Below are 14264 nucleotides of genomic sequence, written 5' to 3' on the forward strand. Positions count from 1 at the left end.
GCCCAATAATAATTGAGTAGTTTGGGGATTCCCAATCCACCTTCCTTTTGATTTTGATACCACATTTTCTTCACTAATCTAGGTCTTTTCCCACCATTGCAAAATTTATCCAATTTCTTCTGATATCCTTCAATATCTTTCTCTGTCAAGTTTAACGGTAACATCTCAAATAAAAAATTGAACTTTGGCAACAACATCATCTTACACATTGCAATTCTACCAAACCAAGACAACTTTATCATTTTATATTTATCTATCTTTTTCTCAATTTCATTCATCACCACATCATAATTTAGTTTTTTCATTTCTTTAACTTTGAGTGAAAGTGTTATGCCCAAATATTTCAATGTTTTTTTAATCCTTATCCCAAGTTGTTCTTGCATATTCTCCCACTCCTTACCATTATTATTCATTAATAGTTCAGATTTTGACCAATTTATTTTCAAACCTGTCATTTCCTCAAATTCTTCCAAATGCTTATGTATCTTTTTCAAATCTTTCTCTATATCTTTTAAAATAATCAAAGTATCATCCGCATACAGATTTATCTTATATCCCTTATACCCTTCCAATTCTTCATCTTTTTCTATCATTTTAGTCAAAATTTCCATAACTAATAAAAATAATGTTGGAGACAGGGGACATCCTTGTCTCGTACCCGCTTCCAATCTTATCTCTTCTGTCAGCCTTCCGTTCACCTTCACTCTTGCACTACTTTTTTGATACAGTTTTGAAATAACATGTATAAACTTATTACCAAAACCTAGTACCTCAACAATTGTTTTAATAGTTTCCCATTGTACAGAGTCAAAAGCTTTAAAAATATCTAATGATACTATACCTATTTTATCAGCATTATATTCAGCAACATCTATAATATTTAATACTCTTCTGACAATATCACTCATGTATCTACCCTTCACAAAGCCTACTTGGTTATAACTTATATATCTATCTATAAATCTACTTAATCTATTACTTATAATGGCGGTAAATATCTTTGCATCTTGATTAATTAAGGAGATGGGCCGATAGGACTCAATCCTTTCTAAGTCTTTATCTGGTTTAGGGATTATAGATATCACCGTTCTATTCCATGACAACGGAACTTCTCCACCATGTAAAATTCCGTTAAATAGTTTTTGCAATTTTGGTATTATTATTTCCTTAAATTCTTTATAAAACTCAGCAGGTAATCCATCTTCACCTGGAGCTTTCCCTAATTTTATTTTTTGTATTACTCCATTAATCTCATCTTGTGTTATATCTTCTTCCATCAAGTCTTTATATGTTTGGTCAATTTTCACATGTTTTTCTAAATAACTTCTCAGTTTTTCCCGATCAATTAATTTTTTCGAATATAAATTTTGAAAAAAATTCCTGACCACTTCGCATTTTTCTAATTTTTTATAGCATCTTATACCCTTATCATCTATCAAGGCTCCAATTTCTCTCTTCTCTCTTTTATTTTTCGCCATCCTTGCCAATAACTTAGAGTTTTTATTGCTAAATTCAAAAAAATTCCTATTTAAATATCTCATATTCTTTTTTACCAATTCTATATCTTCTTTTATCAATTTATTTTTTAGCAAATTTAGTTCCTCCAAAAAAAATTTTTTCTTTAGTAAGCAAAAATTGATTCTCCAATTCCTTAATCTGGCTTTTATCTTTTTCAATTTTATTTTTATAATTTTTATATTTTCTGCTTGATAACTTGATACTTCCCCCTCTAAACACTGCTTTCATCGCATCCCAAACAATTTCAAATTTAACCTCTCCATTATCATTCAATCTCCAACATTCTTCCCATTTTTTAAATATCCATTTTTTATCCTCCTCATTTTTATACAGTTTTTCATCATATCTCCAACAACTTCCTTTTTTCTCAAAATTAAAATCTATTTCCATCGTAACTTCTGCATGATCAGAATCCTTAAAAATTCCCACATCTATCTTAACCACATTATTATCTTACCCACAAATCTTTAGAAACTAAAATATAGTCAATTCTTGAATATGTATTATGTATTTTAGAGTAAAAAGTATACACTCTTTCAGTTCCTTTCACTTCTCTCCAGGCATCCACCACGCCGTTTCGAAACATCAATTTATTTAAGGTCCCCATTTTATTTGCTCCTCCACAACGAGTGGGGTTAGTACTATCTATTTTATCTCTAATTAAATTAAAATCCCCAGCCACAATTACTTTCCCTACACTTTCAATTTCCAAAATTTTAGTTATTTTTTCAAGAAATTCTTTTTGCTTCTCATTCGGTAGATATAAATTAACCAATGTCACTTTTTCCTCATTAATATTTCCCACAATTATTACATATCTTCCTTCTTCATCCATGATTACTTGTTCTTTTTCAAAATATACCCTATCTGATATCAATGTTGCAACTCCTCTAGCTTTTGAAGTTCCAAAAGATTTTTCATAAATTTGCATACCCTTTATATACATTTTATTTGAGCCTTCAGATTTCTGATGGGTTTCTTGCAAAAATAATATATCTGGTAGATCTCTTTTAATTTTAAGTTCCAATCGTCTTCTTTTGATCTGATTCCCTGTACCCTTCACATTCCATGTCATTATTTTTATTAAACCCATTTAAACTGTAACTTTTTTAATCCTTTCCCCTCCTCTTCCTTTCTGTGCCCAGATCCCAACACCAATCTCCCACATTCCAAACAACATTCAACATAAAATAAAAAAATAAAAAAAAAATAAAAAGGGGCAAAAGACACATCAAACATTAATTAACAAACAATCTTCGTCCCCCACATCCTCAATTGGTTTCCGCCTCTATAAAGAGAGTGGGGGAGAGGGGACGTGCTAATGGCCGGGTCACTTCTTTCGGGTAGTCTACTTAAATTCATCTCTCAGAGAAAAGGGTGGTAACTTCTCCCCGCACTCAGCTTCCTGCAATTCTTTTTCAAGATCCTTCAATTTCTTATCCGCTCCATCTCCCATTATATCATCACGACTTTTCTTTTGTTCAACCATCGCAGGTGAGATTTCCTTCCGCTTTAATCCTTTAGGGTCTTGTCCTCCAGCAGCCCCTTTTTCTTCTGGTGTTGATGTTTTTGCATATGTTCCACCCATCTTGAGCATTTGATCTTTTATCTCTGTTATGTCCTCATACTTTACAATCAATCCAAGTTCATGTAAGTATAACACTGCATCTGTTTCCAAAGTAATTATTTGCATTCTTCCTTTATAAAAAAAATTTAGTTGCTGTGGCGGCCTCCAGTTATATTTAATTCCATTGTCTCTCAGAACCTTTGTAATTGGCTTCAAAAAAAATCTCCACGCTCTTTCTTCTCTTGATATATCCGGAAAGACTTGAATAATTTTCTCCTCAAATTTCAAAGCTTCACCCATCTCTCTCACTTTCACCATCACTTCCAGTTTGTCACTAAGATTTGCAAATCTGACAAGTACATTTCTATTTAAGCCGTTTTGTCTTTTATACCCAATTCTAAAAACACTTGCCAGATTTGTTGCTGTAAATGTGATTTGTGTATCCAGGTCATTGAGCCATTTTAAAACTCGTTGTTTCAAATTGTCCACTTTTTCTTCTTGAATTCCTCGAATAACCAGATTATATTTCCTCGCTTCTTCTTCCAAAAGACAATTTTTTTTGTCTTGTTGTTCATTTTTAAAAAAGATTTCTCCAATTTGCCAATCTATCTTTGCATCATGTGTATGAATCTGCTCAATTTCATCTTTAATTATTGTCATTTCTACTGTTTGCTTTGCAAAATTTTCATTCATTTCTTGCTTCATTCTTTTAATTTCCAATATCATATTATCCATACTATCTGACAGTCCTGATATCTTTTCACCAATTTTAGTTAAGGCCACAGCAACTTGTTGCATTTCTAAAGATTGTTGGGTCGCCATTTTTAATAAGTTTTATTTATCCACTTTTGCCAAGAGGGTCTGTAATGAAGATTAAGGGACAGCAATCCACAATTAAAGCTGAGACAGCTTATTATTGCACTCAAAAGGACCAACAATAAAAGTTTATAGTTCTCAATTCAGCTTGCGTAATTTCCCTTAAAAAAAAAAGAAAAAGCTAACATCCGTTGGAAGGCACTGCCCAGAAATGCGTTTTGCCGCTTCGACTCAGGCACTTTCACATACAAAAGATCAACTTAAAATTCACATATTCTTCCCAAAAAAACCCCCTTTCCACCGGTCTTTTGATGTTCCGTGCCTTTACCCCACAGCAAAAACAAACACAGATCGCGATAATAATGAGAACAAAAGGCAACTATTTGCTCCAAATACACAATTGCGACTGCCTATCTGGTCACCTCTCACTCCTTCCACTTTCCCACGCTATGAAAGGCTTCAAAATTCGAGTGGTTCAGGGTGACCTACCGATTCCAAAATCAGTCTGCTGGGCCAGTAGCTCTTCCGATACAATTTATAAAATTTTGGCTCTTATCGGTACATTTCAAACACTTTAATCCACATTTATCTTCCGTAAAATGCCCTGCGAAGTGGAGAAAACGTCCTCACACCACCACGGCCATAACCACGTAAAGGCACATTTTTAGTGTCATGGTACATTTTTACAACTTATCTTAAATGAGAACTCTAGACAAGAAAACAACATGTGTAGAACATAATAAGGAGGGAATAGGTGACCATTTGACTGTGTTGTTGGCTATTACATTAGGAGTGAAATTGCCAAAATAAAAAAAGATAACATTGAAAAAATATAATAGCTGTACTGATTGTATTGAGTCTTAAAAATCATACAGCCCTAAGACTGACCAGAGAATTGCTCAATGCTAGAATCAAGGGACACAAATTAATCTTTGAATGGACTAAAATCCTAATGTTGGCCCTTACTGGGTAAACAATATCTACTTGGTGAAACTTTAATAATTTTTTTTCTTGGATTTCTTCTCAACGCCTCATCTGGATCCTTCCTTATCAAGTCAGTTTGTAACAGCTATTGAATATCTGTTATTGGGCTTTTATACTTTGTTTGATTCACATTGCCCTCACTGGACCAGGAATTCTTTTTTGATGTGATCTCACCTCTATTCTCACCTTTCTCATCGCTAACTAGGATTCAACTTCTAGGATTTAACTTCCTGAGATAATCCAATCCTTCAATTCCTTTTTCATCTATGAGTTATTTACATTCCCTCAGTACCATAGTTGTGTCTATTCATGAATCCTGGAGACATGTCTGTTCTTGGATTAAACAATTTCTCAGTTGGTCTAATTTGGCTGAACAACAAGTCACCAGGCAAGAATGCACTTAGTAAAGCTTTCTCTTCTAGGATGAAAACATTCCATGTTTTCAATTGGAATTTGCTGGAAATCTGAGTAGGAAATTTGGCTTTCCCGTTGGATTCCTACCATATACCCTGTTTGCCCCAAAATAAGACATCCCCTGATAATAAGCCCAATCAGGCTTTTGAGTGCATGGCAATAAGGTCAAGTGCTTATTTCAGGGTTCAAAAAAATATAGGACAGGGTCTTATTTTCGGGGAAACACAATAATAGGTGTGTCTGATTTCAGGACCAATATAAATAAAGTTTGAGAGCAGGGTGGATTTCATTTAAATCGAGTTGATTTAAATCACAATTTAAATCATGATGTAAATCACTAGTAAAAAGGCTTGATTTAAGTCAACTCGATTTAAATCATAATTTTTAAAGAGCAACTGTCATCTCTGCTACTCCTTTGACCCACTGTTGACTCACCGATAGTCCCAGTTTTGCAGAATATACAGCCTCATGCTACATAACTAAGCTCCATTTCATGCTGAATAAATTAAATTATTTATGTATCTTAAATAGAAAACTATCTTACGATAGATTTTTACCCCAAAAGTTTTTTATTAAAATAAATTTGATAAAAATAAAAAAAAATCCGATTTAAATCAAAAAATCTGATTTTTTTTATTTTAAAAAAAAAATCATTAATTTTTATCCACTCTGTTTGAGAGACATTTCTATCTAATCATTTTCTTTAAAGGCTAGATTTGAAAACTCCAAAGGAAGTTGAGTTTCAGAAAATATAGCAACAGCCTCTTAAGAATATTTTCGTAACTATCTCTAGTAATATTCTGATCATTAAATGTTATCACTGACTGATTCCACCAAAATATAAATATCCTGCAGAGACAATGTAGAATGCACCAGGTATCAGATCACTTACAATGTATAAATGATGAATTATGTGTTCATACTTAAAAAATCCTCTAGGTTTAGGAAAATTATGAGAAATTTATGTGGAACAATACTAAATTCCAATTGGTTCTTTTGTGATTCTCCGGCTGTAACTGTCTTTTATAAGTATAGGATCTGTCTGATTCCATCATTTAAGCCAGTAGCTCATTCATCGTCCACCTTCAGACTCTCACTTCAGTTCTCAGTAATTAGGTAATTACTAAGGCTGCAAAAATGAACCTCAGGAATACTGTTAACATTATTTGTGGCATTCTTCTTTGCATGTATTTTCATTTGGACACCATATAAATTTTGCTTGCTATTTTCTTTTAGGGAAGAAGAATATTTTGGTGATCAGTGAGGATTTTAACACTGTTTAGCTAATATATTCATAATATGTTTTCCAAATTCCTATAAGATGAAAGGGTGGCATGGTGGCTCAGCACTTAAGATGCTGGTCTTGTCAGCTGGAAAGCTGGCAGCCCAGGCTTGAGACCTGAGCTCCACACGATGGGGTGAGTTACCGCCCTTGCCCCAGCTCTCGCCAACCTAGCAGTTCAAAAGGATACAAATGCAAGTAAATAAATAGGTACAACTTCGGTGGGAAGGTAGCAGCAGTCCGTTATGTTGGTCACATGACTGCAGAAATGTCTTCGGACAGCACTGGCTCAATGGCCTTGAAACGGAGATGAGCATCGCCCTCTAGAGCTGTCAATGATTAGCCAAATAAAATCTGCTGGAAATCCTCCTTTATAGAATACTAATCCCAAATATTAGAAGGCATGGGCTTTCCTCCTACCCATACAAGAAAAAGCCATGTACAAGTGCCTTTCTCCGAGGTGAAGAAACGCCAGTCAGGCTGGGTAATCGGCTCCTTTATCCAGCGATGACCGGGTCTGCACTAATTTGAATAGCTCCGCCCTCTTCTCCAGTGTTTCGACTCGGTCCTTGACTGGATAGTCGTGTCTTCAGCTCTCGCTTGCTTTTTCTACTGAATTCCACCTAATTTCAACTTAATTTCATCTAATTGGTATCTGGCTAAATTTAATCAACTTCTTCCTGGTTGGAGGCTTCCTGGATTGCCGCTAGCCGGGGCTCCAGCTTAGAATCTGTCGGCTGACAGATTCCCTCATTAGCGGTAAATTCCTGCCTCCTTTACTCGGCGCTGCATTTCAAAGGCGATTAGCCCAGCAGCCGCCCTTTGTTGACGATCGGCAAGCTCCCTGAAAAACATCGCAGTAATAGCCTCGAGCTAGCGATTCTGCTTAATTGCTTGCCTGAACGCTGCAGAGAATAAACTACGGAGCAGAGCCTTTTCGTCTGTAAGTTTCTGGGCTGTTTATTTTTGGCGCGCTTGGGACGGCGGCCATTTTAAAGGGGCATAAATTAATTCGGGCTATGGCTGACAAACAAAGAGGCCGCAATCGCTCTCGTAAGCCCTCCTCCGATCCCCTAGAAGGGCCTTCAAGCCTGGCCATGCCATCAAGGTCTCATAAGGCCAGTAAGACCTCTTCATCCCAGGCCACGCCAGCGTCTTCCAGAGAGGAGCAGCGGCGCCACAAAGCCATGGAGAAGGCCTTTAACAGGGCCTCCTCCAGAACAAGGCCCACTTCACCTGATCGCCTCCCTCCACAGGCCTCATCCTCAGGGCTGGCAGGGCAGGCCTCATCTTCAGGGCTGGCAGGGCTGGCAGTCCAAGACGAAGCCCGTAGTGTCAGAAGCCTTTCCCCTGATCGCCCAGCCCCCTTGGAACCTGCCCTTCCACCGGGCAAGGAGCCTCTTTTCCAGACTGAGGCTGGCTCTGTTCCTTCACCCTCCCCTCTGCAATCCTCCCAATTGCCTGCTCCTGCAGCTCCTTCATTTCATCAGGATCCAATCCCTCCTCTCCCAGAGGCATTTGAAGCCCTCCTCATCAGGGCTATGCGCCAGGGCTTTACCCAATGCCTCCAACAGGCAGGCCTTCAGTCTCCTAACCCAGCTCCAGTCCTCCAATCCACAGGAGACCTTCGCCATCTTCCTGAAGCTGATCCTTCTTTGGACATGGATCAGGATGATTTAGAGCTGGCCACGGAAGAAGCAGCTGTCTCCGAGCCCGAGGAGGCCCCTGACTCCGCTCTATCTGAGGATGAGGGTCTGAGCCCAGATAAGTCCCCCTTCATAGGCCTTTTCCGCCCTCAGATGTTCCGCTCTCTCCTATTTAAGGCCATTGCTACCACCCGACTTGGCGAGGTTCCCCTTCCAGAGTCCTCATCTTCCTCTGCTGATCCTGCTTCAGCCTTGTTTGCTGAGCCGACTGTGGCCCCTGAAACCATTCCAGCACCAAAGCTGTTTCTGGATGTTCTTCGTCATCAATGGTCCTTGCCTGGGGCCGGTCCAAGCCCTAACAATCTGGACAAGCGCCTCTACAACGCTGCTCCTGCAATGTCTGACCTCCTTCAGCCTCCCACTGTCGACGCTCCAATCGTGGCTTTGGCCAACCCATCACATCCTACAGGAACACCAGAGGATGTTCTTCGCCCTGAGGACAAGCGCGCAGAAAAGACGCTGATCAAGGGCCATCTCGCAGCTGCCTGGTCTATTAAATCATCCTCTGCGGCCTCATTCTTCAACAGGGCCGCACTCCTCTGGATCAAACAACTCCGGGACCACTTACCTCACTCTGATTCCAGGGTTCAACAAGACATCAACAAAATCACAGCTGCCCTAGAATACTCGGCTGACGCAACCCTGAACGCTACCCGTTTTGCAGCAAAGGCCCTGAGTTCCTCTGTCACTTCCCGCCGCCTTTTATGGCTTAGGAACTGGCAGGCGGACATGCGCTGCAAGTGGCAGCTAGCATCCTCCCCTTACTCATCCGGAAATCTCTTTGGTCCGTCCTTGGAACCTCTCCTGGTCGAGACTCGGGATCGACGCAAGTTCCTCCCTTCCCAACATCGACGTTCCGACTCCCGCTACTCACCTTATCCTCGCCTCCAGTCCTTTCGGGCATCGGATTCCTCCTTCCAGTCCCGCTTCCAGCGTCCGTTCCTGCCAAGATCATCCCAGCCCGACAGTCAGGTCAGAACGGGGGGTCGGTTCCCACCTAGACGCTCCTTTCGGGGGGGTCGGGGTCGGTTTTCCCGGAGAGGCAGATAGATTCAAGGGGGATCCTCCAATTGGAGGCCGCCTTTCCCTTTTTTATGACCAATGGCGGTCTTCCATTTCTGACGCTTGGGTTTTGTCTTCCATAAATTCAGGCCTTCTGTTAGAATTTTCTTCACCTCCTCCCTCACTCTTTCTTTCCTGCCCTCTCTCCAAGGATCCAGTTAAACAGGCCTTGGTTTCCTCTGCTATATCCCATCTCTTATCTATCAGGGCAATCCAACCCGTTCCCCCTGACCAGCGGGGACGGGGTTTTTACTCCCGCCTCTTCATTGTAAGGAAAACATCGGGAGGCTGGCGAGCCATTTTAGATCTCAAAGCCTTGAACCGGTACATAACTTACCGCCGGTTCAAGATGCACACGTTGTTTTCCATTCTAGAATGCCTTAGACCTGGTGACTTTCTTTCCTCCATAGACCTCACAGAGGCCTACCTCCATATTCTTATTCACCCTTCTCACCGCCAATTTCTCCGTTTCCACTACATGGGTTTCCATTACCAGTACCGGGCCCTACCCTTTGGTCTGTCTTCAGCCCCTAGGGTCTTTACTAAGATTATGGCCTCCCTAATTGGCCATATTCGTTCTCTCCCTATTCGTTTACAATTTTATTTGGACGACATTTTAGTTATGTCCTCCTCTATCCCCTCTGCACACGCTGACCTTTCTATTGTCCTAAACCTCTTGCAAAGTCATGGTTTTTCTGTGAATTGGGCTAAGAGCCATCTCTCCCCATCTACTCGTATTGTCCATCTTGGGGCTTCTATTGACACCCTTTCCTCCCAGGTATTCCTTTCTCCCGACCGTCAGGCCAGTCTTAAAGCCTCGGCCGATCTGTGCATTTCACAGAAATCAGCGTCCCTCCTAAGGTTATCCGGCCTGCTTGGTAAGATGGTCTCCACCTTTGGGATTGTCCCATGGGCCCGGTTACATAGTAGGGAGCTCCAGTGGCTTCTCCTTCCCCATCAACAAGCGGGTCAAGCCTCTTCACGGTCCTGTATTCGCCTGCCTCGATTAGTCATCTCTTCCCTCAGATGGTGGACTTCGGACGCTATCTCCAAAGGCTCATTTTTCAGAGAACCTCCTCGCCTGATCCTCACAACGGACGCCAGCTTGACAGGTTGGGGGGCCCATCTCCTTCATCATATGGCCCAGGGTCAGTGGTCCCGGCTAGAACGCCGCAACAACATCAATTATCTAGAACTGCGTGCGGTTCGACTAGCTCTCCTTCGGTTCCAATCTCTTGTGGAGGGCAAGGACGTCCTTGTTCTAACCGACAACATGGCCACGAAGGCTCATATAAACAAAATGGGGGGCACTCATTCCAGGGCCCTGCTAGCAGAAACGGTCCTCCTTGGTCGGTGGGCCGAGACGCATCTCACCTCACTGAGGGCGGATCACATATCAGGGACAACCAACCTCCAAGCGGATGCCCTCAGCCGCTCTCGATTGGATCACGGGGAATGGAGCCTTCCTCTCCCTCTATTCCACGACATCACGGACCGCTTTGGCCTCCCAGTAGTAGACCTCTTTGCCTCGAGCCAGAACAACAGGCTCCCAAGGTTCTTCTCTCGCTTTCCGGATCCTCAGGCCGAGGCCACGGATGCTCTCCGCACCCCGTGGCCAACAGGACTCCTATATGCCTTCCCTCCTCTACCTCTCATCCCCCGGGTTCTCCGGAAGATGTTGGACGAAAGAGCGGAACTCATCCTAATTGCACCACACTGGCCCCGCAGACCTTGGTATGCGGATCTTCTGTCACTGTCAATAGCACCTCACTGGTGCATTCCGGACTCCAGGATATTACTCACTCAAGGGGCTCTACATCATCCAGATCCCGCTTGGCTCCATCTAACCGCCTGGAGGCTGAGCGGTTCCTCTTAGGGGAAGCCAGGATCCCTACCAGAGTGATTTCCACGATGCAGGCGGCTCGCCGACCGTCTACTTCACGTATTTATGAAGCTACGTGGCAATCGTTTTCTAAGTGGTGCAGACGCTCCTCCATTGATCCACTGTCAGCTTCTGTTCTGCAAGTCCTTTGCTTTCTTCAAGACGGGTTTGATTCCGGCTTGACTCCAAATACACTGCGACGTCAAGTGGCAGCCATCGCTTCTATTCTATCCTGCAATTCTCCGGATTCCGTCGCTCGTCACCCTCACATTCGCATCTTCCTTCGGGGGGCGGTCAACCTCCGCCCTCCCCCAATTCATCGCTACCCTACATGGAACCTCAACAAGGTTCTGAATGCCTTAACTCTGTCTCCGTTCGAGCCGCTCTGTCAAGTGTCCCTCCGCTTTTTGTCATTCAAGGTGGCCTTCCTCGTTGCCATCACCTCAGCACGCCGAATCTCCGAGCTGGCATCCCTATCAATCCGCAGCGACCTCTGCATTTTTCATTCTGACAGGGTGGTCCTCCGCCTTGATCCGGCATTCCTACCCAAAATCAACTCTAGATTCCACCGAGCTCAAGAGCTCGTGCTACCGGATTTTTGCCCGCGGCCGGGGCATCGATTGGAAAGGTCTTGGCATCTCCTCGACGTTCGTAGAGCATTAAAGATTTACATCTCTCGGACGGCCCCTCTCCGTAGAACGGAGGCCCTCTTCGTATCTTTTCAACCTGCTTCCATCGGTGCCAGAGTCTCCAGTGTCACCATAGGGCGTTGGATCAGGGCCACTATCGCCACAGCATATCAACAGCAACATCTCCCAGTTCCGCCTCGCATCACGGCCCACTCGACTAGGAGCGCCGCCACGTCGGCGGCTTGGGCCACCCAAGCTACTCTGGAGGAGGTTTGCCGGGCGGCAACATGGACGTCGATCTCTCCATTCATTCGACATTACCGGGTGGACTCCTTCGCCTCTGCGGACGCTGCCTTTGGTCGCCGGGTCCTGCAGGAGGTGCTTCGTTCATAGAAGCCGGCGGGCCGGAGTTCCCTCCCTGGTGACACCTAGCTTTGGTATGTCCCCAGCCTGACTGGCGTTTCTTCACCTCGGAGAATGGACGTTGGTCTTACCTGATACGTCCGTTCTCGAGTAGTAAGAAACGCCAGTCAGCCCCGCCCCTGGTCCGGCCCTCCGGAATGGATGGGAGGGGGGTTTGGATATTAATTCTCTATCATTTCAGGAAGACACGACGGTCTGCGCCATGGCCCTCGCCGAAACACTGGAGAAGAGGGCGGAGCTATTCAAATTAGTGCAGACCCGGTCATCGCTGGATAAAGGAGCCGATTACCCAGCCTGACTGGCGTTTCTTACTACTCGAGAACGGACGTATCAGGTAAGACCAACGTCCAGTTTCTGTGGTATTGTCATGGCTCTGAAACAGTGTTTCAGTTAAATCTGCCATGCATTCGCTTTAAAGGTTTAGCACAATGAAGTAAAGCAAAAAGGTAAATTGCTTTAAAATCTGGTCTCTCTACCTGGTGGAATGCCCTCCCTACACTGGTCTTCCTTTCCTATTTATATCACTGCTATTCATTATTTTGACATTTATATTACAATTGATTAATTTTACTGGTTTTTGTTTTATGGGTTTTTGTTTTGTTTAAGCTACTATTATAGGAAGTAGAAGAAAGGAATATAAATTATTCAGTATTATTATTTTTATTCAGTAATTGTGACCTTTGTAAGCACATTGTGAGTAGAATTTTTATTGATCTTTTGTAACAACATGATTTACTGTTGCTCTTATCTGTTCTTTTTTATTTCTTTTTCCTGTCTTCTTTCCTATTCTTTTCTTTTTAGGAAACCTTAACAGGGAAATATGGAGAAGACTCAAAGCTCATCTATGATCTGAAAGACCAAGGAGGAGAGCTGCTATCGCTTCGCTATGATTTGACTGTATCCTAAGGCCTGGTATTCCTGGCCTAAATATAAAATGGCAAGAAGGCATTTTGAACTTACATTCCATATTCTGGGATCAGAACTATTCAAGCTCAGTCCATAGACTGGAAGCTTTATTTTGATAGTTTAACTTGTTGGTTAAATAAGTTTTCAACTAGAGTTGAAGAAAGGGAAATATATAAGAATCCAGACAATTTGATGCCACTGTAACAGAAGTTACAAAATATCTTGGGATCCATTGCTAAAGTATTCCATTTCTGTGGATTATTTTCACAGCCTGCTTTTACAGAAAACTATGAAGTTACTTAATTACATGTAGGCAGATGTGTATCTATATACTGTATATAAAAGTGAAAACCACTCACACCGTAATCACGAAATCTCCAGAACCGTAAAGCCTACAAACTTGAAATTTGCCATGTTTGTTCCTCTTGGCTTCTAGGTGCTCACTAAGAAAGGATTTTTCGAAAAGACCATCAGAGCATTAGTATTTCCTATATTATTATAACATGCTGTGATGCTAATTAATTCTACTCCCACTCCCAACTTGAAAATAACTCTGGAGAGAACGGGATAGCATAGGACAGGCTTCTGGGGGGCAAGCCTGAGGGAGAGAAGGGGATAGGATGGGGAGGCTTCTGTGGGACAAGGCTGAGGGAGAGAAGGGGATAGGATAGGGGAGGATTCTGTGGGGCAAGGCTGAGGGGGAGGAGGGGATAGGATAGAGGAGGATTCTGTGGGGCAAGGCTGAGGGAGAGGAGAGGAGAGGAGAGGCCGATCAACTGCTCATTAATTTTCAAGCTGTAAGTGTTGATTTATCAAGCCCAATCACAGTTTCGTAGCGAAACACGGGTATCCAGCTAGTTCACTTATATGAGAGCATGTTCCATTGAGGAATATTGAAAACAACTTTAGTGAGGTTTACTTTTGAGTAGGTAATATAAGACTGTGTTATTACCGGTATTTTGCAGAAGGTAAATTTAGGTATTAATTTCATATTTTCATATCTCCATATTGGATCAAGCCAAATACTGGCTGAACTACATAAAGTTAGCAGTTAGGAATAAAATAAAATCTAGAT

General features: G+C 42.3%; 2 protein-coding genes across 7 annotated transcripts in view; one reads left to right on the plus strand and one right to left on the minus strand.

Annotated features, from left to right (window-relative positions):
- The window catches only part of LOC117662305 (histidine--tRNA ligase, cytoplasmic-like), a 114823-nt gene that overhangs the window by 42777 nt on the left and 57782 nt on the right, over positions 1-14264 (plus strand). For all 6 annotated transcript variants that reach the window (XM_034411641.3, XM_034411644.3, XM_034411643.3 and 3 more), the window contains one exon: positions 13085-13180. In XM_034411641.3, coding sequence (XP_034267532.1) covers positions 13085-13180 — 96 coding nt within the window. The remainder of the gene's footprint in view (positions 1-13084; positions 13181-14264) is intronic.
- Positions 2757-4710, minus strand: LOC148114802 (uncharacterized). Its single transcript, XM_087891225.1, has one exon. The coding sequence runs from the start codon at positions 3905-3907 to the stop codon at positions 2867-2869; it is 1041 nt and encodes a 346-aa protein (XP_087747351.1). The 5' UTR covers positions 3908-4710; the 3' UTR covers positions 2757-2866.

Source organism: Pantherophis guttatus, chromosome 3 (assembly GCF_059756535.1).
Source record: "Pantherophis guttatus breed Tessera chromosome 3, ASM5975653v1, whole genome shotgun sequence".
Lineage (NCBI taxonomy): Eukaryota > Metazoa > Chordata > Lepidosauria > Squamata > Colubridae > Pantherophis > Pantherophis guttatus.

Coding starts and splice junctions, on each gene's coding strand:
- LOC148114802 (XM_087891225.1), bottom strand. CDS start 3,907: ATGGCGACCCAACAATCTTTAGAAATGCAACAAGTTGCTGTGGCCTTA.